The following is a 27,625-nucleotide window of genomic DNA, read 5'->3' on the forward strand; positions in this document are numbered from 1 at the left end:
GTTGCACCACTAGAGGAGAGGAACGAAGTAGAAACCCAGCCTCACTTAGCTCATCATCACATGTACCGACGTAGGGGAGTTTCAACGAATGAGTAGAAGGTTGGAGGAGCAAGGGATGCGATAAAGGTTGTGATACGGTTGTTTTACCGTATTCATAAGCAAGGGGTTGTTGAACGTCCCAAATAACATAATCGAATTCGCACAGATTGTTGAAGGGAATGTTGTTGCAACGTTTTTCGATTTGCCATAGCTAAACAATGATAAAAAAAGAGAAGAAAAAAGATTAAGGCTCTGTGTCGGTTTGGAACACTATCAACATTGAAGAGCCCTTTCCCATTTTTCCGTTCAAAAGCTTAAAAGTTCACACGTAGAAGTGATCAATTGGCTAACTAGACTGGGCTAAACCCAACTCATACCAAATTTGGACCCAATATGACCCAAGTCCAAACTAGCAATAGGCGGCACAAGCTGAACCTTTCGACTTGGAAGCCCGACCTGAAAGCTCAACTAGATCTTCCTAACTATAGCCAGGTCTGTGAGCCCAACCCGATTCATTAACAGCCAATGTGAAATGCCCTATGGTAGTAGACTCATCCCCACATAATGACCACTGAGCTTCTTCGCCACCAGCATATCTAATGCCACTAGCTTCGATGAGGACATGGCTAAAGCATTGAGGTGGAAGGATCCCCTGGAGGGAAAGATGATCTGTGAGGTGGAGGAGGCAAAGTCAATAGGTTCATCGATGGCAATAGGGAAGCTAGAGCCCGCAGATGGCATTGAGGGCGATGGTGGTGGTGGAGAAGAGAACGAAGGCAGAGGAATTGGGGATGGAGTCACCAGTGGCGGTGGGGAGGAGGCTGATGGTTTTGTTGGAAGAGGTGGTGAAGGTGAAGGTGGAGGTGAGGGCGATAGGGTTATTGGCGGTGGCGGAGAAGAGGCTAGAGGTGGAGGTGAGGGTAATTGGGAAGAAATCGGAGATAGAAGTTAGAGTCACGGGTTACCAATGGTAGAGGCGAAGAGATTGGCAAAGGTGGTGGACTAGGTGGTAGCATCAATGACAGAGGAGATGTCGTCGATAACCTCTGCGTTTCCGTAAGTCAAAGCTAGTGATGTTGTTAGATGAGGCACCATGAGGGAAGAAGAGAGTGGTGGGGATAGGATAGGTGGGTTGAATTTGGAAGGGAAGGGATTGGCCTGTTCAACATCTCGCTCCACCTGCTTGTTAAGCTCAGCCGGGGCCGCCTAGCCTGAGCCCTCTCTCTCACAGGTTTGTAGACGGTAACAAGCTAGACTATTTTGGCACTGTCCGAACTCGACCTAGCCCAACTCACTCTACTTAAAAGTAGGGTGCCCAATTTTAAGTTAATAATTACTAGAAGATGTGATGAATATATATACTTATGAACAAAAGAACATATCCTACATTAATTATAAATTAATAACCACAAATGGATTCTCAGTGTAGAATATAAAATATAAAAAAACTATTATTTGCTAAAAGTTTAAGTTTTTAGAGCAGTCGGTGGATGTGATATAACTAATATTTTATTAGAGCTATCTGTCATTTAAAATACAATGTTTTACTCATTTAAATCAAGTCAATTTCTTACCAGTAGCGAGAGAGTGTTTTAGAATATAAATATTATTATGTTCTAACAAGTGGTCCCATCTTTCGTTTTGGTAGCATTACATGGTCAAGCCTTAGATATTTAGCAAAGGAAAAAAAGAATGATCTTTCCTAATGCTGCCGTTACTAGCTTTTCAATGAACAATGATCGTTGCCATCAATAAAAGTATCAAAAGCAAGATCTATAGGCCCACCCCCATTACCACTTTCTAGTCCAACCAATCCCTCATGATACTTTCCATCTCCATTGTTATCTTGCATGTTCTAATAATTTGAAAAAAGAATCATGGCTAACAAGTAGCAACTAAATTATCATGGGAAAAAGATGCCACAACCAATTAGACCACTACTATTTAACCCCAACTTGAAGGAACCAAGGAGCTTGCTTTTCCAACCAACCCGTTCGTTCCTTAATTTCTCAGGAAAAAATTACAACCATGGCATGCACTTATTCTATCTACATCAATACATGACAAGTACAAGAGAGAGAGAGAGAGAGAGAGAGAGAGAGATTACACTTTTAAATTTGGTTATTTCAAGTTAATTACATGCACTATCAAGAAGAAGATGGAGATGTCCAAAAAGAATAGTTGAAGAGCCTAAGTCCTTGAACAAGTTGCTGAGTAATAAAAAGAGCTATAAGCTAAAGTAGTGAAAGGTTGATGTGGGTGAAAGGAATCATGAGATCTAGCTCGTGTTTGATATCCTTGGAATGGCCAATCATTCAACTTGGAAATCAAGGAAAGGGAAAGAAGACACATCCTTCATCAAGTCCTCCAAGTCCCACTCCCCCATCCTAGTGTTTTCACCCTCCCAATATACCCCTTCTCCACCAACATTGCCACTGTTGTTGTTGTTGTTATTGTTCTTGTAGCAGTTGTGATCACTAATCATCTTTGTAGTACTTGGATTATTACTAGTAGTATGTTCTTCTAGACTTATACTCTCCAAGGGTGGAACAAAGAGCTCATGAGATCCTCCTATCAAACTTCCACCCATGATCATGCCTTGACTCCCATAATAATTATAACCGACATCTAAACTAGCGAGTTGCGTTAGCGAGCTCGTCGTCCCACGGGCCACGGCGTCGGGCAACGGAAATAAATCATAGCTTTTGCTCATCGTTGTTGTTGATGACAATGACGATGACGAAGACGATGAGTCCATGTGCATTGCCTTCATGATCCCTTCGACGACCGCTGATTTAGAATCAGGAGATCCACTGTCGTTGAGAGAAGACGATGACGACGATGAGTTCTTCAGCCTCTTTTTGATTGTAGAGTTCCAAAAATTCTTTATCTCGTTGTCGGTGCGCCCAGGAAGACGCGCGGCAATCTGCGACCATCTAGACCAGTAAACAGATTAAATTAATACAACTTCAATTAGATCAAATCGAATAATTAGTGGGTAGCAGTACACAATACGCTAGCTAGCTATCAATTAAGATGGCTGTCAAGATTTCGACACCATGCTTTGGGGCATGAACATGGACTAGTATGGTGGAGGAAAATGACTAATGTCATTGTCATTGCGAGAAATTTCTTCATGCTGGTGAATCATCTGATGATACCGATACATATAGTCGACTATGATCGTTTAATATTAGAAAGATTAGTAAAAAGCTCGCTCAATCAACGTTTTCTTTTCTTCTCTTCTCTTTTCTGATTAAGAATTAAAATGCACACCATACTTGAGCGATATGATTGAACCTTCCATCAACTATTTGAACATGATAATCAGTAAGCAAAAAAAAAAAACAAAGATATGTATGTATATATGCATGCATTTCCAAGTGATATAATTAGAAGAGAAAAGAGGAAAGAGAGAGAGAGAGAGAGAGAGAGAGAGAGAGAGAGAGAGAGAGACCTGTTGCCAAGAATGGAGTGCAAGTGTATGATAAGCTCCTCTTCTTGAGGGGAGAAAGGACCTCTCTTGAGATCAGGCCTCAGGTAATTGATCCATCGAAGGCGGCAGCTCTTGCCGCACCTCTGCAAGCCGGCGTTCCTGGCGACGTCACTCCAACACCCCTGACCATTGCTGAGCATGTAGTTCATCAGCTTGTCGTCCTCCTCCGGAGACCACAACCCTTTCCTTAGCTTGTTTGTCATCCCATTAATACCGCTATGATCACTTGAGTTGCTCTCTGGCTTCCTCATTGTGATCTTGTGAGCTAGGTGGCTATAGATCTCTTCTACAAGTGGTTTGATCAGAGGAACAAACTGAAATATGTATATATATATATATATATATATACAGTTACACCGATTTGAACTTTAAAAAAATAAGAAAAGAAAAGAAAAGGTGAAGAAGATGATATGATGATGATGGTGATGGGTGTGAGCTTTGCTTAGAAACTGGAGAAGTAGTTGGAGAGAGAGAGATGTAGCGAAGTTTCTATGTCTTGTGTTTGTTGTTGGGTCAAGCAGCAAACGGTTTGGAGGGGGACCTTAGATGTGTCCACGTAGTATAGAGAGAGAAAGAAATACGTAGACGTAGATAGAGAGAGAGAGAGAGAGAGAGAGAGTAGACATAGAGAGAGAAGGAAGTAGTAGTAGTAGTAGTAGTAGGGTAGTCTTCTTGACTTTGACTCCAGTTCTTGTCCTTTTCGATGCATTTTTCTTCACTCCCAAGTCACAAGGAGCCATGGCTGAGAGAGAAAGAGAAAGAGAGAGAGGAGGAGTAAGAAGATGAAAGAGATCTAGAGGAAGAGATTGTTTTATGAAGAAGCTAAGTCTGTTAATTTGCTTGGAGTTCACATAATCTCCTCTCTTAATCTCCCTTGCCATCATATGTTTGTAGACGAAGAGTATATATGTTTGTAATAAGTATGCAAGCCTTTGCATGTAGTGTAAGCATGGATATCCTTACACATATCATATTTGTGCCTCATTTATACAACAATTTCTTTTTCTCTTTTTTCAATATAAGTATATAAGTTGGACAAAAAGCCACCCTCAGCATCAGTAATATAAAGCATTAAGCTCTGTAGCATATTAGACAGTGGGTTGAACAGCTGGGCCAAGCCTCCTAATAATCCAGTCATAAGTATGCTAATCAAGCTTAGTCAAAATATCGATCAAGCCATCCAATCTAAGCTCCAAGCCGATACATCATAGAGCCATTACTCCAAATCGAACACGGCTAAGCCATCTTGCTCCAAGTTAATGCCCACCAAATTATTGCTCTAAGCTAACACATCGTCGAGCCGCTAAGCTGAACGGAGTCGAGCCTTGAGCCATAAGTGATGTCTTCTTCTTTTTTCAATCATCTAGGTGATGCCATTTATATAATATTTGATTCCCATGTAAGTTGTGATGGGGGCAATTTTATGCAGCCACTACTGTAGTAATCTCCTACAGCCATGATACTTGTGTTAAAAGGTACCATATAAGTTGTCGGTTCGTTACCTAACGGTATAAAAATTTCCATAATTGGCCGTCTAACATGGTATCGATCCTTTGTGTGTGTGTGTTTGTGTATTTGCTTATCACTACTACTTGATGGACAAAAATAGGCTTTCTAAGACATAGAATATATATATATTATGAAGAATAAAAACATACAATTGCTAATTGGATAGAACTCTACGAGTATTTTCGAATGCAAATCTTACTTACACCATCTAAAATATTATTAAATTATCACTTCTCTAAAATTCAATAAATAAATATTTATTTCTAAACTATTTAAAATGCAATCTATAACCTTATAAAGGGTGCATTATGTAATATTTAAGATAGTATCAGAATAAATTATACGCTTTTACTCTTTGGGATGTAACGTGATACTGGATCACAGTATAGGTTGCGCTGTCAATCTAGCTCAGCTCATGTTAGCGAACAATCCATGTTCAACTCAAAATTTTGTTCGAAAATTTGAGCTCAAAATATAAACGAGTAGTAGCTCACTCTATATATATATATATATATATAATAACGGTTGAAAATTGATTTGAGCCATTAGATTGATAATTAATGGTTAGATCTTTAGTTCCATAAGTTTATTAGTTTAACCCTAACCAGAGTTAAGCGAAGCTATAAATGAGCTTGACTTAGCTAGCTTGTCTTGCATTCGAGTTCGCTGAATTTAATTTCAAGCTCACACGAGCAAAACCTAACTCGCTCATGTTCGTCTCTCATCAATACCCCTAAATACAATAAACCTTGTTTGGCAATATTGTTTCTGGACATTAACAATGTCCAGGCAATATCAATTCTAGATACTAAGATACAGTAGAGAATCTAAGACACTATTTATTGCCTGTCACATTCTATCGCTTATCATTAGCAATTTCAACTGTCTTCAAATGTAAGCTATGTTGATGGCTCATGAAAAGGGGTTTTCCTAAACAAGACAACTACTAGTTATTTCATCACCAAATCATAGTTCTAGAACCAGAGATTGGTAGCTTCTGCCATCTTATTTGTTCCACTGTTTTAGTGATAATCACTACTTGGAAGCACTACTGTTATCATATGTCTTACATATACAACTAAAAGAAATTTGATCATTTAATCATCTATTTACATTGTCAAAATCTTTTCCTATATTTTTATAATTGTTGTTAGGGATAATTATTAGAACCGCCTTGATGGTATTTATCATTCGACCCTCTCTATTTAGCTTTTAATAACTTAAAAATATCTCGAGTTAAATTTAATCTAACAATGAGTAACAAAATAGAGGATATTTTAATTGTGAAACTAGAATAAAAATTATATGACTGGACCCCTTTTCTATTTTTACGTTAACCTTAATAAATTTTCTCAGAGGTATTAAAGTCATTTTGCATCTAATTTAATCATCTAGCATCATAAGGTTTTGAGGCATTAACAAACTGCCATCATGATGCTTCGAGGCATTAAAACGCAAGGTCTAATCATACATCCATAAGATAAGATGGGGGTGTTAATGATAAGGCAAAATGTAAATTACTTTTATTTTATTTTTTCTTGTTATGGTAAGTATTTGGTTGAGAATGAAAGTGTATTACGAGATAATTATACTTAGACCTCCTGAACTATTACTCTTTTCTATATACCCGCCCTAAATTTTATTTTCCCGACACATAAATCTCCTGAAAGATTGAAAACTTCTCGCCTCCTAATATCCTTAGATGGAAAAAGTGAAAGACTAAAATACCCCTTAAGAAGATGAGGGTATTTTGGTAGATACTTATTTCTCCCTCTCTCTTTTTTTCCTACAAAATATAAATAAATATATCATATAGTTGTTTTCTTAACTTGCAAGTGACAGCTTAGGGATGAATAAGATAATAAAAATCTAACGGAAAGAGTGTTTGATGAGATATTTTTAATAGTTCATTAAATTTATATGTCACAAAAGAAAAAATAATTCAAGGAAGATCTAAATGTAGTTAACCCAAAGATTATTGTTAATTATTTTAGTTCTATCTCATCTCCATATCTATCATATCCTGTGGATCAGAGACAGGTAAGCCAGGAAACCCCACAAGTCTACTGGAGAGAAGGAAACCTTTTAGCTAAGCTGGCATGAAGATTAATCACTGAGAATTCTCTCTATCTACAGATCAATCAATCATGCTCTTACTTTCTGAAGAGGGTGAAGGCATCTGTTCATATATTTCATGCTAGTATGGCTGTTTGGATTGATCAGGGCCACTTTCTTCATCAAATTATGGTAACATCAGAAGTAATGTTGTTCTCTTGATTCACTATAAAAAGAGGAGTAGGTAAATGGCATTATGAGAAGCAAGAGTCCACTAGCATTCTCTACAGTAGTTTAATACCAAATTAATGTAAATGTAATGCTAATGAGTTTATTACATTTCTATATATATAATATATATAACTGCCCACTATTCGATTCGAACGATAAGTTCAGAAGGTCAAAATTCATCTCTGCAGAAATGCCCAGGGCCCTCTTGCTGCTCCCATCCTGCCAAAGAAATAAAAGGAAAGAGGATTGTAACCACTCAGTGTCCAAGAGAATAATATCAGTCATTTGGTTCACAAACAAGTTTCGAAGAAATTAAGAGTATCAAGTTTTTTCACGCGAAAGTTACTGAAAATTTGATTGAATAAAAGAGAAGAAGATGAGTTTTATATTTATCCAAAGAAAAAGAAAAGTTTGGGGAACAAGAGGGGACAAACGAACTAATGGTTGGTTTTCCTCAAATCAAACGGACGTGGTGTTTGTCCAGAGATAGATTTACTGTCATTGTTAAGGTGTTTTGCTCAACATTGGTACAGAGAGAGAGAGAGAGAGAGAGAGAGAGAGAGAGAGAGAGAGAGAGAGAGAGAGAGAGAGAGAGAGAGAGAGATTTCAGATGTTAAGTCAATTAACTTTATGATCACAATGTTCTTTATCTTCAGGCCTCTAGTAGTTTTTGGCCTTTCTTTTCATATCATAGAGACTTTGGTCACATCACAATAATACTAGACTTTAACTTTAGAAGACAATTAAAAGGAACTAAAAGAATGGCATTACCACAGAGATGCAAATCAGTAATCCTACCTCCAAATGCTAGCAGTAGTCCTTAAGGTCATGTAGACTGTCAAGGCGATCCATATTCCAATAAATCCGAGATGTGAGGAGAGATATATCAGGCTAGGAACGCTAACAACAGCCACTGCGACCTGAAGAATGAATAATAAAATTCATCAGCTTGATAATCCTTTGATCAATTAGAGTATCAGATGGGATTTATATTAGATAAAAAAGAAGTTGTTTTCTAAATTCAGAAGTACGTTATGAATAGAGCACTTGCCATTGAATATGCAGCAAATGTGTAATCAGATGCTCCAAAGTTGACGCCATCAAAAACAAAGGCCAAGGAGTTGATTGCTTGCGTACCAGAGACAAACTAAGTTAAAAAAACAGATATCACTTTCAAATTCATGAGAGGTGAAATATGATGTTATGCTATCAGCAAGACTCGATACCAAGATAATATTACCGGAATGCCTTTGTGAATTATTTTTATCACATCGACCTCCTTTGTAAAAATACCAGACCCAAACTGCATTCCAACTCCAAGTAAAACTGTGAGACCTATCCCCAAAACAATGCTTAACTGCAACATGAGAATTCAAGTTCTTAAAATTTGATTGAGAAATGCAAGGGAAGAATTCTACTTAGAATGTCAGATACCTGCAATACACGAGCAGTGGCAGTAACAACCTTGTGATAATCCTTCTTAGCAAATGCACTGGCAAGTATTGCCTACAGATATTCATAGTCAATTTTTTCGAAAAATAACTTATAGCAGAATCTGCCAACCATGCAGTTTTCATGGTAATGAAAAAATGAAAAAAAAATCACAATGCACAATGTGGGTCTCTGCTTTTGCAACCATAACCCACTAGCCCAAATTCAATTGACTTGAATTCTTATGACTGCCAGCATAAAAGATGTGGGCTCTGTCTTTTTCATTGATTATCAATTCCCATCATCTCCTTCTTTGAGTCCTTTCCAATTCCCATCATCTCCCTCCTTTCCCATGAACTATAGAGAGCTTTTAGAGCCATTAAAACCTCTCAATTCTCATGAAAGAGATTGAGAGCTCTCTGAACTGATGGTTTCTCTCTCCCCCTCTCTCTCTCTCTCTCTCTCCCACTCTCTTTCTCTCTCCAAACTGTAGCCCTTCTCTGTCAGTCATGATTTGTTTCTTTATAACATGTGAGTAATATATCTTTTTCATTATGTCTTAATTCCTGTAATTTTCTTTAAAAAATTAATATTTTTCTTTAGTTTTCTTCTAAATTGGTTTTAGAATTTCCTAGAGTATTTTAATTTTTACTATTGAAAAAAGACTGAAACCAAAAAAAAAAAAAAAATGAAACTCCAAAACAGACCAAAACACTGAAATGTTTCATTTTTCAGGGACAAAAACTTTGAACTATGAGGCTACGAACATGACAGGATAAAGATAATGTAACATCAGACATCAAATAGAATTTCATATGGTTCTGGCTTATCTTATTATAATACAATCTAAGGTTAAAAAGTTAGAATCATTTTAACACAGTAACAAACCAAACATGCAAGCAAGAAATCCTCTCTTGGTACTAGATACTAACCTGTCCAGCAACAGCCAGACCATCAGCAAGAAGAGATGTCGCCAACCAAAGCTGCAAGCAGATCTGGAAACCCGCCATAATGGTTGGTCCATGGTGAGCAGCCAATGATGTGGCTAGAGTAACACAGAATGTTACTGCTATCACCCTTGCCAGTAGCAGGAATCCTAATTTCCAGATTGAATAATAAAAGCAATGTCAATGAGAACAAGAAATATTCACGCATTTAAGAAAAACAAATACTGGAATACTAGTTGCAACTACATTAAAAAACCCAAACAGGAGAGAACATCTATACTTTGCAACATGCTGAACAAGAAGTAATAAATAAAAAGGAAAAAAACAGCTCCCAAATGAATGACATGACATGATAATAGGGGAAGCAGTCAGCTAATTGTATGTTATGGTTTCTCAATACTTGAGCTTCTATTAACTTTCTCCACAACTTCCTTTCACTGAAATGAGGCAGTTCTAGGCCAGCCTGATGTACTTTGCCTATTGCAGCAATTAAGAACTCTCTGAGGCCTACTCTAGTACATTATGGACATGGAGTAATTAGGTGCAGGCAGGCAGGTCAGCCAATTCTTATCCTTTAGTGATTTAAAGCAGAAGAGTTATAAGTAATATCTATCAAATATATACATCTAAATGACTGATAACAAGCCAATTCTAATTCTTACCAGACGTCCAGAACTAACATATATCTAATTCGTAAAACTACTATATGGCGCACCCACATAGGCCACAACTGAACTCAGTCAGCTGTTATTATAAGATCAAAACATAGAGCTAATGACTAGAATCAATTTAAACTAGCCAAACTAAGCTCAAAGCCTCAAACTGACACCAAATAGTTTCAGAGATTTTTTAGGTGATACCTAAGAACCTAACCTTTTTCAATAATGCATAACTTCAAATTGAATAAATATAAGGTAGAAAATTTATTGTTTCATCAGAACAAAATAAATAAATTCTACCACACAATCCATTTCCATAGAATCTGATGCAAATCTTTGACTTTTTCAGGAATGAATATTTTACCACATCGAAGAAATCGACTAAATTTCAGAGCTTTGATACTAGGCGGCACAACATCAACTTGCTGCACAAGTCTACATAGCAATATCAATGTTATAAGGTACCTGCAGTAGAGTGTGTCATGTGAATATGCAAACAAAGGCATCTGAAGTATAAGATAGCAGCATAACAACGGAGCTAGGAAAGAAGAAGATGAAACTTACTGAGAAATAATATGGGCAATTGCTGCACCACTAACACCCATACGAAATACAAATATCAGAATTGGGTCCAATATAATGTTTGTTACGTCTCCAGCCACTGTAATGTGGAAAGGAAAAAAAAAAAAGAATAATCCAGACATCAGAAAGATAGAAGACCATAAAAGGCCAAGTACCAATAATTAAATCAACTCAATCAACCATCAACAGATAAGTCATATGTAATTCACATTGTTTTATCAAGGAATCCTCTGTGAATTTTTGTATGTATTGATGTTTGATCCATGGGAAAATCATTTAATAGCAAATTTTCTACTTACTGTTAATATTTTTATTGTCTCTTTGCCTGTTTATTGCCTTGCAAAGCAAGAGAACTTCCTCTATCAAATGTTGTCATATCTTGATTCGTCGATACTCTTTATGCCTATGGGAAAATTGAGAGGGTTGCTCCTTCCTTGCATTTGCAAAAACTTTATTGACAAAGGTAGGCAACTACAGCCACCAGCTGGATTACAATTTCTATATCCACACCTATCTTTCCTGATTTTGCCTGAGAAAGTGTTTTGGTGCATTTTTGACGATGTCAAAGAAATTTGAGAACCAAAAAGACTAGTTTTATCATCACCTTTCCTCAAGCCTTGAGGTGAGACTGTCCAAATGCCTCAAGACTCGCTTGTAATACAAGGTGATGAACATGCATTTAATTGAGAATCACGCTTGTTCAGTAAGTATCCTTTTGTGTATGGTAAATTGGTAGTATTTACATGGAAGGCGTACATCTCAACTTTTGTACTTGCCATGGTACATCAAAAGAATTCACACAGTTCTGCATCATGTTCACGCTGGTACTCCAGTGAAAAAAGGAAAGTTCTGAATAAAACTGTTACTAAGTTATCAGCATTGTGTATGCTTACCCAGAATATTCTGCATGTTCCAATGTCACGCGCACGTGCATATATATATATATAGGGTTTTCTAAATTCTAAGCTCTAACTATTATTATATCGAATTCAAATTAGCAAACTGTCTGCTGAAAATGAGAAATTGTGATAGTCTTAAAGCACTTAACAACTAGAAATGAATGTGACCATGCAACTATGCTAGTCAAATAGATATATACTCACCCGTAGCATATAAAGGAGTTCTTGTATCCTTAAATCCTCGAAAAACACCTTGCATGGCCAAAGACAAGAGAACAGCAGGAGCACCAAGAGATCTCAATGTCAAATATTGCAATGCTGGTTTAAGCATAGGAGAACCCTATGTTTTACAGAAATAAAATAGATAGTAAGAGAAAACCTAACAGTGTCAATGATTCAAAAGCTCAAACACTTCTTTTAATGACTTTTGAACTTTTACTTCAGTGAATATTAGATAACCAAATCATCTTTTTGCCCAAAAGAGAAAAAAGAATAAATTGGCTAGAACATAGAAGACTAAGAGGTACATGGCTGCCTGCCATACTTATGAAATTCCATACATCATGCAAAAGGAGAAAGTTTTTTTCTTTATGTCATGTAATATTCTATGTTATGGTTTATCTTGTTTTATTAGAAAATATGGATCTTTTGATATAATGAACTATGTAGGAACATGAGTATCCTCAAATCGTGAAAAAGAAAAGAAGGATAAGATCAGAGCATATTCAAGCTTCTCATACTCACAGACTTCACACCCATAATGCTTAGGACCAGTTTTGCTGCAAAAATCAGGAATATCGTCTGAAGAACTCCAAGAATTCCACCAACAATCAGTGCTGATGAAACTGATGGAATATACTTTCTCTTACATCCATATATGGATACATTTCTACATTCATTAGCAAGATATGATGCCTCACACCCTGTCTTCTTAGAATCTGTAAAAAGTTAACCAGGGAAGGGAAATAGAATGATCTGTATAAGAACTATAAATTTTAAAAAAAAATAAAAGTTTGCATGTCTCAGGAATGCATACCACTGCAAGAAGGCAACTGGTTCATTTGGTCATCTACAGGAGAAGCCTTTTCCAAGTCTTCACATTTTTCTTCTTTAATACACTTGCTAATAATAGCATCTTCCTCAGCCACAAAAGATGTTGTAACACTAACAAGAGGATAGATGCAAACTTTTGAGACTTGATTGAATATAGCAATAGAAACCCCCACAGCAGCAATTTCCACTGAACCTGTACTCCAGGGATCAAAACAACAAAATTTAACTCATCAGTGCCTGAAAGAAAGATTACATAAGTATGCATATCAAGATACCATTAGAACTTGTAAACTTGTGTAATGAACCATGGAAACATGTGGTGGATGCATAATGTAAACAGAGCTATACAGATTTATTGACCAACTAATTACTACCTAGAATTGGCTACTTTTGTTTTGTATGATTAGTAGCTATGTCTTTTAAGAACCACCTGCTCAAACACCATAAGAGATGAAATGGCTAAAAAGTGATTGATGCTCCTACTAAAGGTATATGTAAAGGAGCCCCTGATGAAACCAATTGTAATCTATAAGAATTTATGGAACTCATTGATCCACAAGTAGCACCTTTTGGTGGAACCTAGACAGGTAAGCTCATAAGCATGATGAACATAAATTAGAGGAACCAGAAGGTGGAAATGATCCTGCAAAAGAAACCAGAAAGAAATGGAAATACCTAGCCGACCGATGAATGCTGTGTCAACAAGAGAAGCAAGTGGATCAGCTGCTAAGGCCAATGCAGCAGGGAAAGCGATGCGCAAAGTCTCTGATCCAAGATCATCAAGCTTGAAAACATGCCTGATCAATCAATCATAGTATTAGCTTCTACCAGTTTAACTTGAAGAATACATATTACATTTATCAATTTCCCAAAACACAAATTTCACCTGATGTTCATAATAAATATATGAAGGCCTGTCTTCTGCGGTGTCCCAGTCACCGGCAGCGACAAGTCCTCCTCTTGGTTTGTCCCTTCACCAGCCATTCCCTGCTTTGGTACATCTATGAAACTCATATCTTTCTTCAAAGGGTCTAAGTTACTGGTTTGCTCCTCAGAAGCATGAGAAGACACTTCCATTGATAGAAACAAGAACCTATCGCCTATCACCTATCTAGGTAGCAACAACGGCACCCAACTTAAAATGCCTCCCCAAAGCAGACGTGTATCAGAGAAACATGCAATGAGAATCCAGCGAATCCTGCAAGTTTGACACATTGAATGTGCAGGACAAAATTGATCAGTATAAAGTTGTTTTGCCGTCTACACATGAAACAGCACTCCAATACCAGCAAATGCTTCACCTGAAATGAGCAAGAGCAAGCAGAAAGGAATCTAAACAAAAACAAATCAATCCCAGCAACTGTAGTTGGCTGAGAGAGAGAAGAGAGAAGAGAGCCAAAAATGTACAAGTGAAGCTCCTGAGAGCTAGTTTAAATGCAGAACTGCCCGCCTAGAGTAGAGCGTAGTAAAAGACGGTAGCTTTGAAGTAATACTACCTAGAGAACTTCATGGGCCCATGGCCTACTCCACAATGATTCCATGAGGCCTTCCTTAAATCCACCTCCCCAGGTAACGCTAACTGACCGCACTTATCGTGCCATCTCCATTCTCTATTACATTTGCCATCTGCCCATGTCGTCGTCGTGTGAGAGAATTATAAAGTACAACAATTAGGTTCCAAAAGGGATGGAAAACAAAGTTCGCGGAAGACCAGAATACATAAAGAATTTGAACGCGAGTCCAAAGGACGAGACAAGAGCTAGCAGTTCCCACGAGGCCTCAACGGCAAAAGGAAGACTCATGCCGCCTTCTTTTCGGAATCTGATGACGAAACAGAACAAAGCCACCTTCCCCAGATGAGAGCGCGAGGTGGTAGATGGGTTTGGAACCCAAGATCGCATCTCTCCACTTCCTTCGAGCGAGCTACGACGAGATGTACTGATACAACGCGTAGCGGCGCGAAACGAGAGGTGGGTTCCTGGATTCGATCCAGATAAACGTCGAAAAAACTGTAGCTTTGCGAGAAGAAGGGCTCCATAGTTCCAATTTGATGAGCCGAGAAGAAGGGAGGGAGGTACGAAATGGATCGACGAAGATGAATGGAAATAGGACATAAAAGACCGTCTTTTATTTTTCGGCCCACCTCTCCTCTCTTCCGAAAAGGGAAAGAGGACGATGAGCCGACGAGGTTATTTTTATGAACCGCATAAGAATATTTTCTTCACAATAAAAATAATAAATACAACCAAAAAAGAAGTATATAAAACAAAAAAAATTTACCTGTCTTATATAACAAACACGATTAAAATATTTTAATTATTTTAATGTTATTTAATTAAAAAATTAATGATTTCACTTTCAATATTTGAATCCATTTTCCATATGCTCTCCACTTGTATCATCACCAATCCATCTACACTCATAGTGCTCATCATGCATCCAACTTACAGAGATGCTAATTAATTTAACTCCACTCACCTCTTCGCCACATTAAACCTCTACACTAAGAAAAAGAAAAGGTGGCTATCTAAAAGTAGTGGATGACATCGCCCCCCTTTGACGCATGCATGCATGCACGTCCACGATGCCTGCACTAAAATATGAGACCAAAGTCTACCAAACTTAGTATATATAGTGCATCTCTCTACCCTAGTTTTCTCTCTTTCTTTTCATTGATAAGGAGCAATTAAGCTAATCAGATAGACTAACCCTTCTCTCTCCCTAAAATAAATAATATTAAATTATAAAAGTTACAAATAGAAATTAATTCACTAACCTCCTATTACGAATTGATAAGTCTCTCTATCTTTTGAAACATACACACTAAGTTAAAACATTTTTTCTGATTAAAAAATATAGTGATATATATCTCCTATGTGTAGCTAGCTAGTCTAAAATTCATAACATCTTTCTTTCTGACACTTAACCTGCAAAACGGTCCAAAGACCCTTTTTTTATATATATAAATAACTTCAACATTGACTATAACTACTAATGCATGAGATCTTTAGCCACCAATGAGGTGAATTAGAGAGGTATATATGCTCATCTCCAGGGAACGAACAGCATACCTCTAATTTCCTCCAGGTGTAGACTGTAGACTGTAGACTGTAGACTGTAGACTGTAGACTTCTTCTTCTTCTTCTTCTTCTTCTTCTTCTTCTTCTTCTTCCTTTCTCCACTCTTATTAATGAAATATCTCGCCACCTTCCTCTCGGGACTTTATAAGCACCCACCCCAAAGAAGATCCACGTACGTAAGAGTCTAGCTGTGGCCCAAAGTGCTGCTCGATGACGTGTCGTGCCGTGGGTGGTTACCTCTGTGGGGGTCGTAGGGAGCCCACCAATGAGTAGTTGCCATGGCATCAGTTGGATCCAAATGGGCAAGTTTTGTACGTAGGAGAAGTGGGCAATGAGAGCCTAGAGAAAGTTTTTAAGACCTCTTATCTCGCTTTAAACCCACTACTGGAAATGAGCACTAAAAGCTCGATTGATGCCTTCGTCTCCCTCATACTATCCGTGGGAATGTTAGGTTATGCATATATATATATATATATATGGCTCTTTTTGCGAATAATCACCTACATTTTGAATTTATTGAGAAAAAGCCTCCTCCCATCTGATGGGTATATTTGTAAAAGAACACCTCTTTAGGGGTGTTTTTCAAAAAAAAAAATGAAAATGTTCATCGAGAGGTTTTATTTGCCGGGTGAGGGAGGAAAGTATTAATTATTTTCATGGGAAATTTTCAAATAACACCCTACTTTTCATTTATTTTCTCGCTGACTCTTGTCTTTAAAATTTTTATAACTTAACCCTCATATTTTTCTATAATTTTTATATGGCACCCTAAGTTAACTAAAACCTAACTATTTTCAAATGGAAACGTATCTTTACAGAGACAAAGTATCAACTAAGAAATATTTTATAATTCTTAATACCTAATTTATTTTGCTGTGGTGGGCCAGAGTGAGATATTGCTTAAAAGGGGTAGGTTAAGATTAGAAATTTTCTAAGGGTAATTTAATAATTTAATTAATAGAGTTACATAAACCATAGATTAGATTTAATGATAGTAGGGTATTATATTATAATTATAGGGAAAAAAAAGAGAGGCCTAGGTTATAACATCCTCAAAGACAAAGGGTTAGTAAAAAATAATAAAAATGTAGGGTATTGTTTAAAAATTCCCTTAATTTCATATATATATATATATATATATATATATATAGGCAAACGAGAAGTAGATTGGCAATGGTGTATTTAGAATAAGGTTAAAACGTAGGTAGTTATTTGCCAAGAACACCACTTTTGGTTCCACTGATGAGTTTCCAAAAGTGTCGATGGAAACAACCCAATTGTAGTGGTCCTGACTAACTCAACAAGTGAGCACTATCATTATAACGAGAGGGGGAGTTGTGGGCCACTTCCTGGACGAGTTTTTGACCAAACTAGCCTTGTCCAAGCTTTTTTTTACTAAAATAGACCGCACCAAACTTAATACAAAATTGAATCTTTTTTAACTATGTAATTGCTAGTCAAATGTAGATAAATCATTCTTTTATGTGTGAAATACTAAACTTATCAGCTATTTATTTATACTTTTTTAGATATTATTATTATTATTTTCACACATAAAATACTGATCAGTTTCGAAGACGGCTATCAATATTTTTTTCTTTTTAAATAAAATATATAATAATAATTTTAGTATTTTACTGACGGCCATAGCGAAGTTGGAGAAATGATCTAATTTGGTATAAAAAAAAGTTTAAAAGAGGGTTAGTTTTCTCAAAAAAAAAAACTCTGACCTGGACTTGTTTGAAAGAGACTTTTTTGCTACTTTTTTTTTAATCTTTAGGTAGATGAAATGTGGCCCATTTCCTGGTGCACAAAGAGGTGGCCCAATATGGCTACAGAAGAAAAGAATGTGTGTACTTTTGTACTAGTTTTCAAGCCAAATCAACTAGTAATTATTATGTTGGCAATACCCTTTTTTCTTCTTTTAACTGTTTTCCATCTATCAATCTGTTGATTTTAACTTGATTCTCTCTAGGACAGGCCCTAAAAGGGAAGAAATGCCAACAGACGGCTGTGTATTCTCTAATTTACTCGACCTGATAGTACCCGTTCTGAGAACGTCCAGCGGCAAAGTCATTAAATAGGTAAGTCGTCAGTCCCTAGAACGAACAATTAGGTAGTCTTATAAGAAAATCATAAGACATGAAAACCGATTGATATAGTTTGCTAAGCCTTAATACAATGGTTGAATCCGTTTGGTCTATGATAGAGTTTATAGATACTTTAAAGTTTGAATTATCTCCGGTTGATATTTGGTAGATTCTGGACGTAAGAGAAATGCATTATGCAAGACTCACCGTCATGGGCCGCAAGCTCCTTCATCTTTTCAAATTAGACTAGTCCCGGTAGGCCACCTTTATGATCAAGAATTGTGGGCATCTACATCTCTAGCGGCCCAAGAGACTGTCAAGGAGACTCTCCCAAGTATAAACATATATTCTTTACTCTATGCCTCTCTTTAAAGTGGGTTCACCAAATGTATTGTCGATCCTAAGTGATGAAAGAAAGAACTCATCTCTTTTTTTTCTTTTCCCGCGTATGTATAAGACCGAATCCATTCAATGTCTAAAAAGGATTACTAATTCTTAACTTTTCGAGAAATCCTTCGTCGGTGGTTGTGAATGACTGAATTTTTCAATCCTTTCGACCTCGGTTCTGTAGGAGCAAGTCAGAAAGATTGAGAAATATAACCATTTGATTTGATTTGATTTGATTCGTTCTCAATAGCCATGAGATGATCATCTTAGGGTTATCCTTTTGTCGACGGATGCTCCTATTACACTCGGTAGTCTCTGAAGGACAAGCTCATTACCATCCTGCACGGCCCCTTTAGGTCTTCAGCACTTACTTGAGCCTGAAGCCCACTTTTCTCAACATAGAAATTCAACGAGGCTCTAAGTCGATCGGTAGCTCGACTTATCAACATTTCATGTCTGCCAACTCGTGCTTTTTGAGATTTATTCATGTCAGCTTTAGGTACTTGTTTGTCCTTCTTGAAGGGTGACTAGCTCTCATCCTCATGGATTCTCGAAGGGAAAGGTCTTCCTAATGAGCAAGAGTAAAGAGTACCTAACTATAGAAAAGTTGCAATGCTTCTTGCTTTCGATAGGAAAATCCCTTCTTAACTGTCATCTTCTATTGGGGCTCTCTCTACTCTTGTGGTAGGCAGGTCTCACCCCCCAATAGTCTGAGTTGCTTGATTCACTGATTAGATGGCTCCCCCTTCCATTGGGTTCTCTCAAAGTAACCTCTAATGGTTCTTTTGCTCATGGTGAGGACTCGAGAGGCAAATGCTTCATCGTACAGTGACTCCTCCAGGCTTACCATATATTAACTACTCCGAGCTCTTCGTGAAGAGCTATTTAATATTTGATCGTCTGAGACATTCTGTTTGTCCTCTTATAATTCATGGCATTATTTATTTTGTTCATACTCATACTGAAAGTTTGCTACTGCTGCTAAACAATTAGCTGTGATAACGCATAGATAAGAGTTTTGGGTCCTTTCATTTCAATCGGAGTGCTCAACGCTGGAATCATCTTCATGTTATAACCTTTTGTCACGCTATGCCTTCTTTTATCAAGAGAAAGAAAAATAAAGAACAAATAAATGAAAAAGATGTGCCACTTTTGTCACCTCATCGTAGAAAACAAGCTTTGCAACAAGAGATCGCATCGAACTTGTTCTTTTTATCTTCTCATTGCACTTTCAGAATAAAATCCTCATCCTCATTGTTATTTTTTGTCTCCTTTTTCTTTAAGAACATCTTTTAATGGTACCCAACAATTTTATGTTTAACATCTCATCACCAAACTTTCAGATAAGATCTCTTCTTGTTTTTAGTATAATTTTCATATCTAAGCCTTCTTGTCACCCAAGAGGCCAAGACTATAGCATATTTAGTCATAGGTATAAAGTTAAAAAAGGTAACATCTTGCTGTTAGGTCCGGTAGTTAAACTTAACTCAACTTTTAGGTTAAATTAACTATACTGATAAAATTACAATAATACTCTCAAACAAATCATACTAAGAATATTTTAGTTATTTTAATTAAATTACGAAAGCTCATAAAAGACCTACATAGTTTGTAGTTGCAACCAAAGGCTTAATTTTGGCAAGTTAGTTGAAATGGCCCAATGTTTTCCAACTGCTTTGCAATTTCTGGTCCTTGACTTCTTTGTCCACCAAACAGACACACAGTTCAATGTCAAAATAAATTTAGGCAAACACCCACCTCCTATTAAAAAGTATGTAGTCTTATTTAATTGGATTTCACATTATTCCTACTAAAAACTTTTAAAATACCATAATTATCGCCACATTATTTAAAATATCAGCATTGTCACTAATCTTTTGACTCTTTTAGAATTACCAAACATATATAAATAACTAAGAGATGCCTAGTGAAAATTATTTGTCAATTTTTTATTTTACATAAAATAAGATATATTATAGTGTGGTATGGTATTATTTATATTAGATTTATGGGAGTTTAATATAACTTTTCTAAGCTAAGTTGTGTTTTATTATACTTAGTTAGATTTAATTAATGGAATGGCACTTAATATTTTAAAAAAATTTAGTGACAATTGTATAAAAATCTCTTTAATTTAAGTAGGTTAGGTCCATAACATGCAAACTGTAGGCTAATTCGATGCTTTCTCCACTCCCAATCAATTTCAATATAAACAATATTATAAAAAAAAGGAAGAAAATTATATTTAAAAGTCTCATTTTTTGGATTGTTTTCAAATGGCATCTTTTAGAAATTATTCTGTAGTAATTTGGTTGAACAAAGTTGCATGGCCCACCATGCAATATTCTCTATAGATAAAATAGGCTTAAAGATTCTTCATCAATCTAAATAGTCATCTAGTGGATTATTTACCATCATGTATTTTTCTTCTAAATGTTGCATTTCTTCTATAAGTTTCTCTTCAGAGAATAGAGCATCTTGGGTTAGTGTTCTACTTCGCCATGGTTGAGGAACAAAATCAGGAACAAGATCTTGGAGATAAAAAGGTTCCAGAGAATTTTTCCCTACCTTAGTCATCAGATCTATGGATAAGTCACCCAATTATAAAATTAGCTCATTGTTCTAAGAGGATAATGATGTTTTGTAATATGATAAGTTAATTCAATCAACTACAAAAATTTAGACAGGAGGAAAGAAAAAAATCAAAACAAAAATAATATTTAAAAAAACTTTCATGATTTAATTATATTTAATGTTTTGATTTTGCATATAAAACTAAGTGCACAAAAAGGAATGGTATAGACAGACTTATCCTTGAAGGTAAAAGATTAAAGCATGAATCCTATCCATATATTTATAATCTAAACACAATATATATATATATATAATACACATAATACTTCCTGCTGTTATCTGTTGGTCAAGGAAGTAATTAAGTACTCGGGTAGGTCTCCTAATCCAACCCATAATTGTGCACAAGATTCTCAAAGAGTAGCATAAGAACTGAAGAACAAGACATGAGGGTCTAATATATTACAGATCATGTGTACCCTGTTGCAATAAATAATCACAATACCCGCAAACAACTCTTAAATTGCATTGAGATCCACCACCACCACTTGTTCAGAGCACAAGACAATGATAAACAAAAGAAATCATATGGCAAGCAATAAAACAAATGTAACCCCAACAGATAAAAGATGGTAACAAAAGTGCATGAAAGAATATATTAATAAAATTTGGGATAACAGCAATTATTAAAGTTTAATACAGCGTTACATCATACAGAGACCTTAGGGACCAAGGCACCATCTGATCCAGAATTAAGGTCCCACCTAAATTAGACAACCTGTTCAAATCCCAAACTGGGGGCAAGTCAGCAAAACTTTTAAAAGATGATAGTCTTCAGCACATAAGCTCATGTAAGAGACCAGGTCAAAGAAGATTGCTCTTCAAGGTTCTCCTCGCTCTTAATATTTCTATTCAATACCACTTTGGCAAAAGCAGGATAAGAGTATCATCATTAACAAACAGAGATTGTTTGAAGTAAAGGACAACAGGAAGAAGCTAGAGCTCAACAAGAAAGAAAGAATCCAAGCTACATGAGCAAATTTACCTGGGTTTGCCTTGGAATAACCCAGATCAATCCACTCTACTTTCTTTTTTTTTCCTTTTTTTTTTCCTTTTTAACTATCTGAACTCCTCTTGACGTAATAATAAATTTCTAAAGAAATGAATCTCCGAATATCGCCACCTTTCAGCTATTCCTCCCTCCTTACCTAACCAAGAATAAAATTATTTACTACGAGTCACGAGCTACTAGTTATACCTCTTCCTGAGGCTCAGTAGAATTCTTGCTCTCTCTCCTTTCAGATACTAATGTAATATCTGGTCCATCTTCATCTTCTCAAGCCATGCCCCAAGTTGATCGCGCAGTTCCATCTGAGAATTCGAATTCAGACCATCGGCATCTCCACCACCAGTAGGCATCAGTGGTGATGGTCCAGCAGAAGTTATTGCTGCTGCTGTGCCCATTAACTTCTCAGGAGGGGATTCCTTCACCAGTGAATGGACCCAAGATAAGTCAGGTTCTTCGCCACCGGATCGTAGCTCAAAGGACGATGACCGCCTGAGTTGGCCCAATTCTTCAGAATTCACACCCCAGTCCACTGTGCCTGAGGGTGACTCCCACTTAGAAAATGAGTTCACAGGAGAGCCCACCATTAATGAGGTATTGGAACCAAGATCCCGAGAACTAAGGCTCCGCAGTGTCTGCTGCTGTTTCTCCCTCTGGGCGAGGGCAGCCATGCGAGAGCTCATGGGAGAAACCGGCTCCACCCCTCGGGGTGACATCCTGCCAGGTGAGGACACCCCAAGTGAAGCCTGCAAAAGAGATGAGTGTCCAGGCAGCTGCTGGGAATCCATCGTTTTTGGTGAGAACACATTAGTGTTGATCGGCGAAAGCAAGCTTTGCTGCTGCTGCTGGAACTGGTTGAGGATGGCATTTCTATGGGAAGGCGAGAAGATAGCCCCTTGGTCAGAGTTGTACCTTGGAGAAGAGGCAATCTCAGCTGAGAAAAGATCATCAAGGTTAGAAGGGGTCAGAGTCTTGGTCCGAGCAGAACGATTCCCAGCTGATGAGCCCAGTCGGGAGTATAACAGATCATTGAGCATCTGGACATCAAAATCTGGCAACAAGGAGAAGTCATCAACTGGCATATCCCTTGCACTGAGCGAGGTGCGCAACCTGCTCGACTGGAGATTGCTCCCTGGAAGATGCAGCATTGGCACATTAGGCTGTGGCCATCCCACACCAGAGTGGCCCATCCCATTAGCTGAAGGAGACATTGGTGGTGTGAAAGGCGACATGACTGCTGAAACTGATGAGGGGGAACCAGGCATCAGACCAACAGCGGCAGCCATCTCCATTGCTGCAGAGGTGGCCGACCGCGGCGATGGCACCGCCGAGCCAGTGGATACATACAGCGGGCGGAGCTCCTCATTTGTGTGGGCAAAGAAGCATATCCTACGTGCACAGCTTGTCCCATCCTTGCAGAGCCTTGTGCGGTACTGCGCCGGGTGGAGCCAGCACTCAAACACCCCATGCGCATATTCACACATATCTCCCCTCCTACATGCACCCTTCCGGAAGTCCGGACAGGGGACACAGCTATAGTGGTACTTCCTTGGATCCCGGCGTCGGGCATTCTCACCTGGGTGGACAAATGGGCACTCAGTCCAATCATGTGAGTATGCCCGTGAGCAAGGCCGGACCTTGAATGAGAACATGCGGAACTCATCAGTTGCATAGATACTATTCTTAATATCCGGCAGCGATGGGTCAACTGGATACTCTTTCTTTTCAGCAACCTTTACAGTCGTCATCATCGGTGACGAAGTAGAATCTGAGGAAGGTGATCCATCCTCATTAGGAGATGAAGACAAAGGTGGTGAATTGGAGTTTGATGAGCTGGTAGTCACACGAAGGATGCGGCCACCAGAAATGCTTGAGCTACCAAGAAGCTCTTGGAGAGCAATTTTTGAGTTGGGCAGCATCGGCGGGACAACAATCACGTCGGTCGGACGATGCCCATTCACATCTGTGACATCAATATCCGCACCGGCAGCAAGAAGCATCTTAACAGCATTGACAGCATCTGTGGAACCACCAGAAGCAGCACAATGGAGTGCAGTGGTGCCATCATTGCCGCATCGGTTGACATCAACAGATGGTAAGGATAAGATTAAGCCTAGCACTTCAAGGCTGCCATAAGTGGCAGCAACCATGAGGGGGGTACGTTGTTCAAACACCTTCTTGCGACCGTACCAGAGGCCAACCTCATCAGCAGCCGCAGGGTCCTGCTCAAGAAAGTGACGGAATCCATCTACATCATCATTTGCAGCTAGCTCAAGCAGGCTAGCAAAGGAGTCATCAGTTTCGATGCTAAGGTGGCTATTCATTGCTTCTTAGATGCTGGAGATTTGATGGCTTTCTTACTAGGGTTTCAAGCATTACATGCTTTGGATAGGTGGAATTTGCCCTGAAGAAAACAGAAACAGCAAATTTTACAGTTTCGTATCAATACAACCTTCATTACCGGAGAAACAATTAAGATTGGGATCACGATTTTTTTTCTCGGATTTTCTTCTTTTTTTTTCTTTCTTTTTTTTTTCTTTTTTTTGGCTGAGGTCGCATCTTCGGAAATAATCTCAGCCAAAAGAAAAGGAAATCCAAGTACTTGAAGATTTATCCACTTTAAAACCATCAAGCTTCTTTAGAGAGGAGCAAACGGCGCCTAAAACGCTCCAAAAGCATTCGTTGGAATGTCAAAACGAATATAAGCAAGGGATCGAAGAAAAAAAATTAAAGGTGTAATTTGCAGAAATTAATTCAAATCTAACACAAATCTCCTATATCAGAGGTCACAGGGAAGATCGATTTCACAATTAGTTCTCCGTGTTTCTACCAAGGCCGAGATTTTGGTGATAAAAAAAACATTAAGGCTTGAGAGATTGTCCCTAGTAAATCATCAAGCTTCGAGATTTAGGAAGAGAAGCAACGGAACGACTTGTAGTAATAGCTCAAAAGCATTGATTAAAATGTCTAAATGAAAAGAAAGGGAAAAGATCAAACTGGCTAACCGGCTCAAGGAAGCACGTCGAAAGCAGCAATATGAAGGAAAAAAATGTTAAAACTATCAATATCTACTAAAAGAATCCCCAACAGGGGTCAACAAAGAAAACATGAAGATCACAATATCCCCTGGGTTTTTCCTCCGAGGCGACGACTTTTGCAATAATTACAAGAAAAACCTAAACCAGTCGACAGATTTATCCATTTCAAACCCATCAAACTTCGGCTTTGAGAGGAGAATCGAACGAACGACCTCTAGAAAAGCTCGAGAAACTACTTGTTAAAATGCCAGAAGGAGAAAAGGCAGAAGAGATCAAACTGGCTTACCAACTTTAGGAAGCTCATCGAGAAACACAAGCTAACAAATGAGAAGAATCGCCATTAGAGCAGCTCAAATCAGGTCAAAAAGCCCCGACCTTCTTCACCAGCGAGAGGAAGACGACTCGATCCCATCGAAAGATCGACGATCGGAGAGGAGAAGACGAGGACCCATCAGAGCATCCGCCAGCGACGGGTGAGCAGATCAGCGATCTGGAAGAATCGGAGACCGGGGAGGACGGCGAGGAGGAGGAGGAGGAGAAGGAGAGGAAAGGGGCGGTGGGCTTCTAGATTCTAACGCCTTCTCCAAAGTAGAAATGAAATGAAACTTGCCAAATGAGAGACAAATGACGGTAAATTTAACCCTGGGAGTCTGCAAGGGTTCTACTTTTTCTACCACGCTGTCGAAATGAAATGTACTCGAGATTCACCCCCAAATCCCAGTCCCAAATTCAAAACTCTCCAGTGACCGGTTAAGCCGGTAGAGAAGCGGGAATAGGTGGGTTTATTTTAATGGGAAATATATCATTTTACACCCTATCTATGGCTCCAATTTATCTTAAACCTATACACACTAACAATATTAAAAATAAATTACCACTATTAATTATTATATATATAATTTATAATTTAAAAATCATGCCATTCTCTAAGCATTTTTTTAATTTGCAAGCAGTACGAATATAGATATTAAACGGGATAAGACAACAAAGTAGGTCGGATTTGAAATGCAAAAAAAATCACTTTTTCTGACTGAAAATGTAAAAAGTAGAAAAACGACTTAAAATGCTATTGGCGGTCGGTGACCGGATAACGACGGGAGGCGAGGTGCGGCCCTCGTGTCTCGGGAATTGCACTCGATTGGAATCCGAAGTGAAGTCCGCGAATCCAGTGCGCTACCGGACTCTCGGGCAGCTATCAAATGGGGCCTATAGCCATGTCAAATCCGGTGTAAAAAAAATAAACCATTAAGGAAAAAGAAGTTAAGAAACCCTAGCAGCCTAACTTTGACCCGAACGAGGACCGTTATAACGGCCGTCGCGTCCGCGGTGACCGGGTGAAGCCGGCCGCGAGGGTATAATTTAGGAGTGGGGTAGGGGTGAGAATATCAAGCATTAAATAATCCCCATATCCTTTTCCGATCCTTGACATTTCCGACGGGGCGTTTCAATCTTTTCGTTGTCGATTCCACCACCAAATTGGCCGACATTACGTATTTACCCTTGCCCGGTTATAGAAATCTCGGCCGACCCACGTTAGGTCATGGGGGGAGACCGAGGGTAGTTTAGTCGTAGAAAAGTATAGTACAGCACGGCAGCAACGAAGACCGCGGATCAGCGGGAGCAAATGTGGTCCACTTACGCCTGTCCGAGCGGATATATCGACAATGTTTCCCAGTAAAATTGCTAATTGGGATTTTTTTGCAAATGGGCACTTATAGTTATTGGTTTTTATTATTTTCAAAATAAGGCCTTTATTTTAGAAATAATTATTCTTATTTTATTGTTATTTTTATTAAATTTAAATCTTTACCTAGTTTTAGAATATAATAATTATTTTTGTTAGGACTAAATTGATTAAAGAGATCAAATAGGTTAAAATTGAGGAGCCCAAAACTTCCAACACCATAAATAAAATGTTCTTTTCATGCAAATTGCCATGTCTACTATATAGTGTCAGACATTATTATTCTATATTATACTTTTAACTAAACTAACATTCACTATGAGATCATATATTTGATTACTATGGTCGTTTCGGATCAATATTTAAGGGCCCATTTTGTCATGTAATAATACTAAGTGTATTCTAACATAATGAGATCTATATTAGTATAGTAATTAAATATTAACTTTGACAATGCTAGTTTACTGGTACATATTTATCTCTCCTTTCTTCTTTCATCTAATATTTTTATGTTCACCACTGTAAAATATATTTTAGTAATTTGTTAAATTATTTTGTAAATTTATTATTTTTATGTCCCGTTAGTTGTAATTATCAAATCACTGTCTTGGTTGCCTTGTAATATCCTAACTAGTTTAAAAATTATTCTATAACCGAACTTCTTCTAATAGATTTTATATCAAACCACTGCATGCGCATGATTTAAACTTTTCGAGGTTAATTTCCTAAAAATATTAACTTAAATCTATAGTTGGATAACACTAACGAAGCCATAAACATATATATATTGTTTGTTTCTTTCTAAATT

General features: G+C 37.7%; 3 protein-coding genes across 5 annotated transcripts; all 3 read right to left on the minus strand.

Annotated features, from left to right (window-relative positions):
• Positions 1 to 2,021: 2,021 nt before the first annotated feature.
• On the minus strand, positions 2,022 to 3,829 carry LOC140774330 (transcription factor MYB83-like). Its single transcript, XM_073117287.1, has 2 exons — positions 3,497 to 3,829; positions 2,022 to 2,975 (listed from the first exon to the last, which is right to left on the minus strand). The coding sequence occupies exons 1-2, from the start codon at positions 3,784 to 3,786 to the stop codon at positions 2,351 to 2,353; spliced, it is 915 nt and encodes a 304-aa protein (XP_072973388.1). The 5' UTR covers positions 3,787 to 3,829; the 3' UTR covers positions 2,022 to 2,350.
• Positions 3,830 to 7,255: 3,426 nt separating this feature from the next.
• LOC140772965 (protein DETOXIFICATION 42) lies at positions 7,256 to 16,083 on the minus strand. Of its 3 annotated transcripts, none has more exons than XM_073115241.1 (14): positions 15,973 to 16,083; positions 13,788 to 14,099; positions 13,577 to 13,698; positions 12,885 to 13,094; positions 12,593 to 12,786; positions 12,053 to 12,188; positions 10,932 to 11,028; positions 10,732 to 10,832; positions 9,694 to 9,857; positions 8,765 to 8,836; positions 8,571 to 8,687; positions 8,382 to 8,477; positions 8,129 to 8,250; positions 7,256 to 7,549 (listed from the first exon to the last, which is right to left on the minus strand). In XM_073115241.1, exons 2-14 carry the CDS (start codon positions 13,976 to 13,978, stop codon positions 7,507 to 7,509), a joined length of 1,665 nt encoding a protein of 554 aa, XP_072971342.1. In that variant the 5' UTR covers positions 13,979 to 14,099; positions 15,973 to 16,083; the 3' UTR covers positions 7,256 to 7,506. The 3 variants fall into 3 exon arrangements, with proteins under 3 accessions (XP_072971342.1, XP_072971343.1, XP_072971344.1); XM_073115242.1 differs by lacking the exon at positions 15,973 to 16,083 and adding an exon at positions 14,398 to 15,044; XM_073115243.1 differs by lacking the exon at positions 15,973 to 16,083 and adding an exon at positions 14,203 to 14,346.
• A 5,576-nt stretch (positions 16,084 to 21,659) lies between these two features.
• Positions 21,660 to 25,759, minus strand: LOC140773344 (zinc finger CCCH domain-containing protein 24). Its single transcript, XM_073115840.1, has 2 exons — positions 25,420 to 25,759; positions 21,660 to 24,499 (listed from the first exon to the last, which is right to left on the minus strand). The coding sequence occupies exon 2, from the start codon at positions 24,417 to 24,419 to the stop codon at positions 22,335 to 22,337; it is 2,085 nt and encodes a 694-aa protein (XP_072971941.1). The 5' UTR covers positions 24,420 to 24,499; positions 25,420 to 25,759; the 3' UTR covers positions 21,660 to 22,334.
• Between the last annotated feature and the right edge of the window lie 1,866 nt (positions 25,760 to 27,625).

The sequence above is a fragment of the Typha angustifolia genome, chromosome 13, assembly GCF_048772165.1.
Source record: "Typha angustifolia cultivar Huaian chromosome 13, ASM4877216v1, whole genome shotgun sequence".
NCBI lineage: Eukaryota > Viridiplantae > Streptophyta > Magnoliopsida > Poales > Typhaceae > Typha > Typha angustifolia.

Excerpts from the sequence above, each read along its gene's own strand:
- LOC140773344 (XM_073115840.1), bottom strand. The coding sequence starts at position 24,419 with ATGAATAGCCACCTTAGCATCGAAACTGATGACTCCTTTGCTAGCCTG.
- LOC140774330 (XM_073117287.1), bottom strand. The coding sequence starts at position 3,786 with ATGAGGAAGCCAGAGAGCAACTCAAGTGATCATAGCGGTATTAATGGG. Across the intron at positions 2,976-3,496 it reads CACTCCATTCTTGGCAACAG|ATGGTCGCAGATTGCCGCGC; the intron begins GTCTCTCTCTCT and ends TTACTGGTCTAG.
- LOC140772965 (XM_073115241.1), bottom strand. The coding sequence starts at position 13,978 with ATGGAAGTGTCTTCTCATGCTTCTGAGGAGCAAACCAGTAACTTAGAC. Across the intron at positions 13,095-13,576 it reads AGCATTCATCGGTCGGCTAG|GTTCAGTGGAAATTGCTGCT; the intron begins GTATTTCCATTT and ends CCTGGAGTACAG. Across the intron at positions 8,478-8,570 it reads TAATTCACAAAGGCATTCCG|TTTGTCTCTGGTACGCAAGC; the intron begins GTAATATTATCT and ends TTTTTAACTTAG.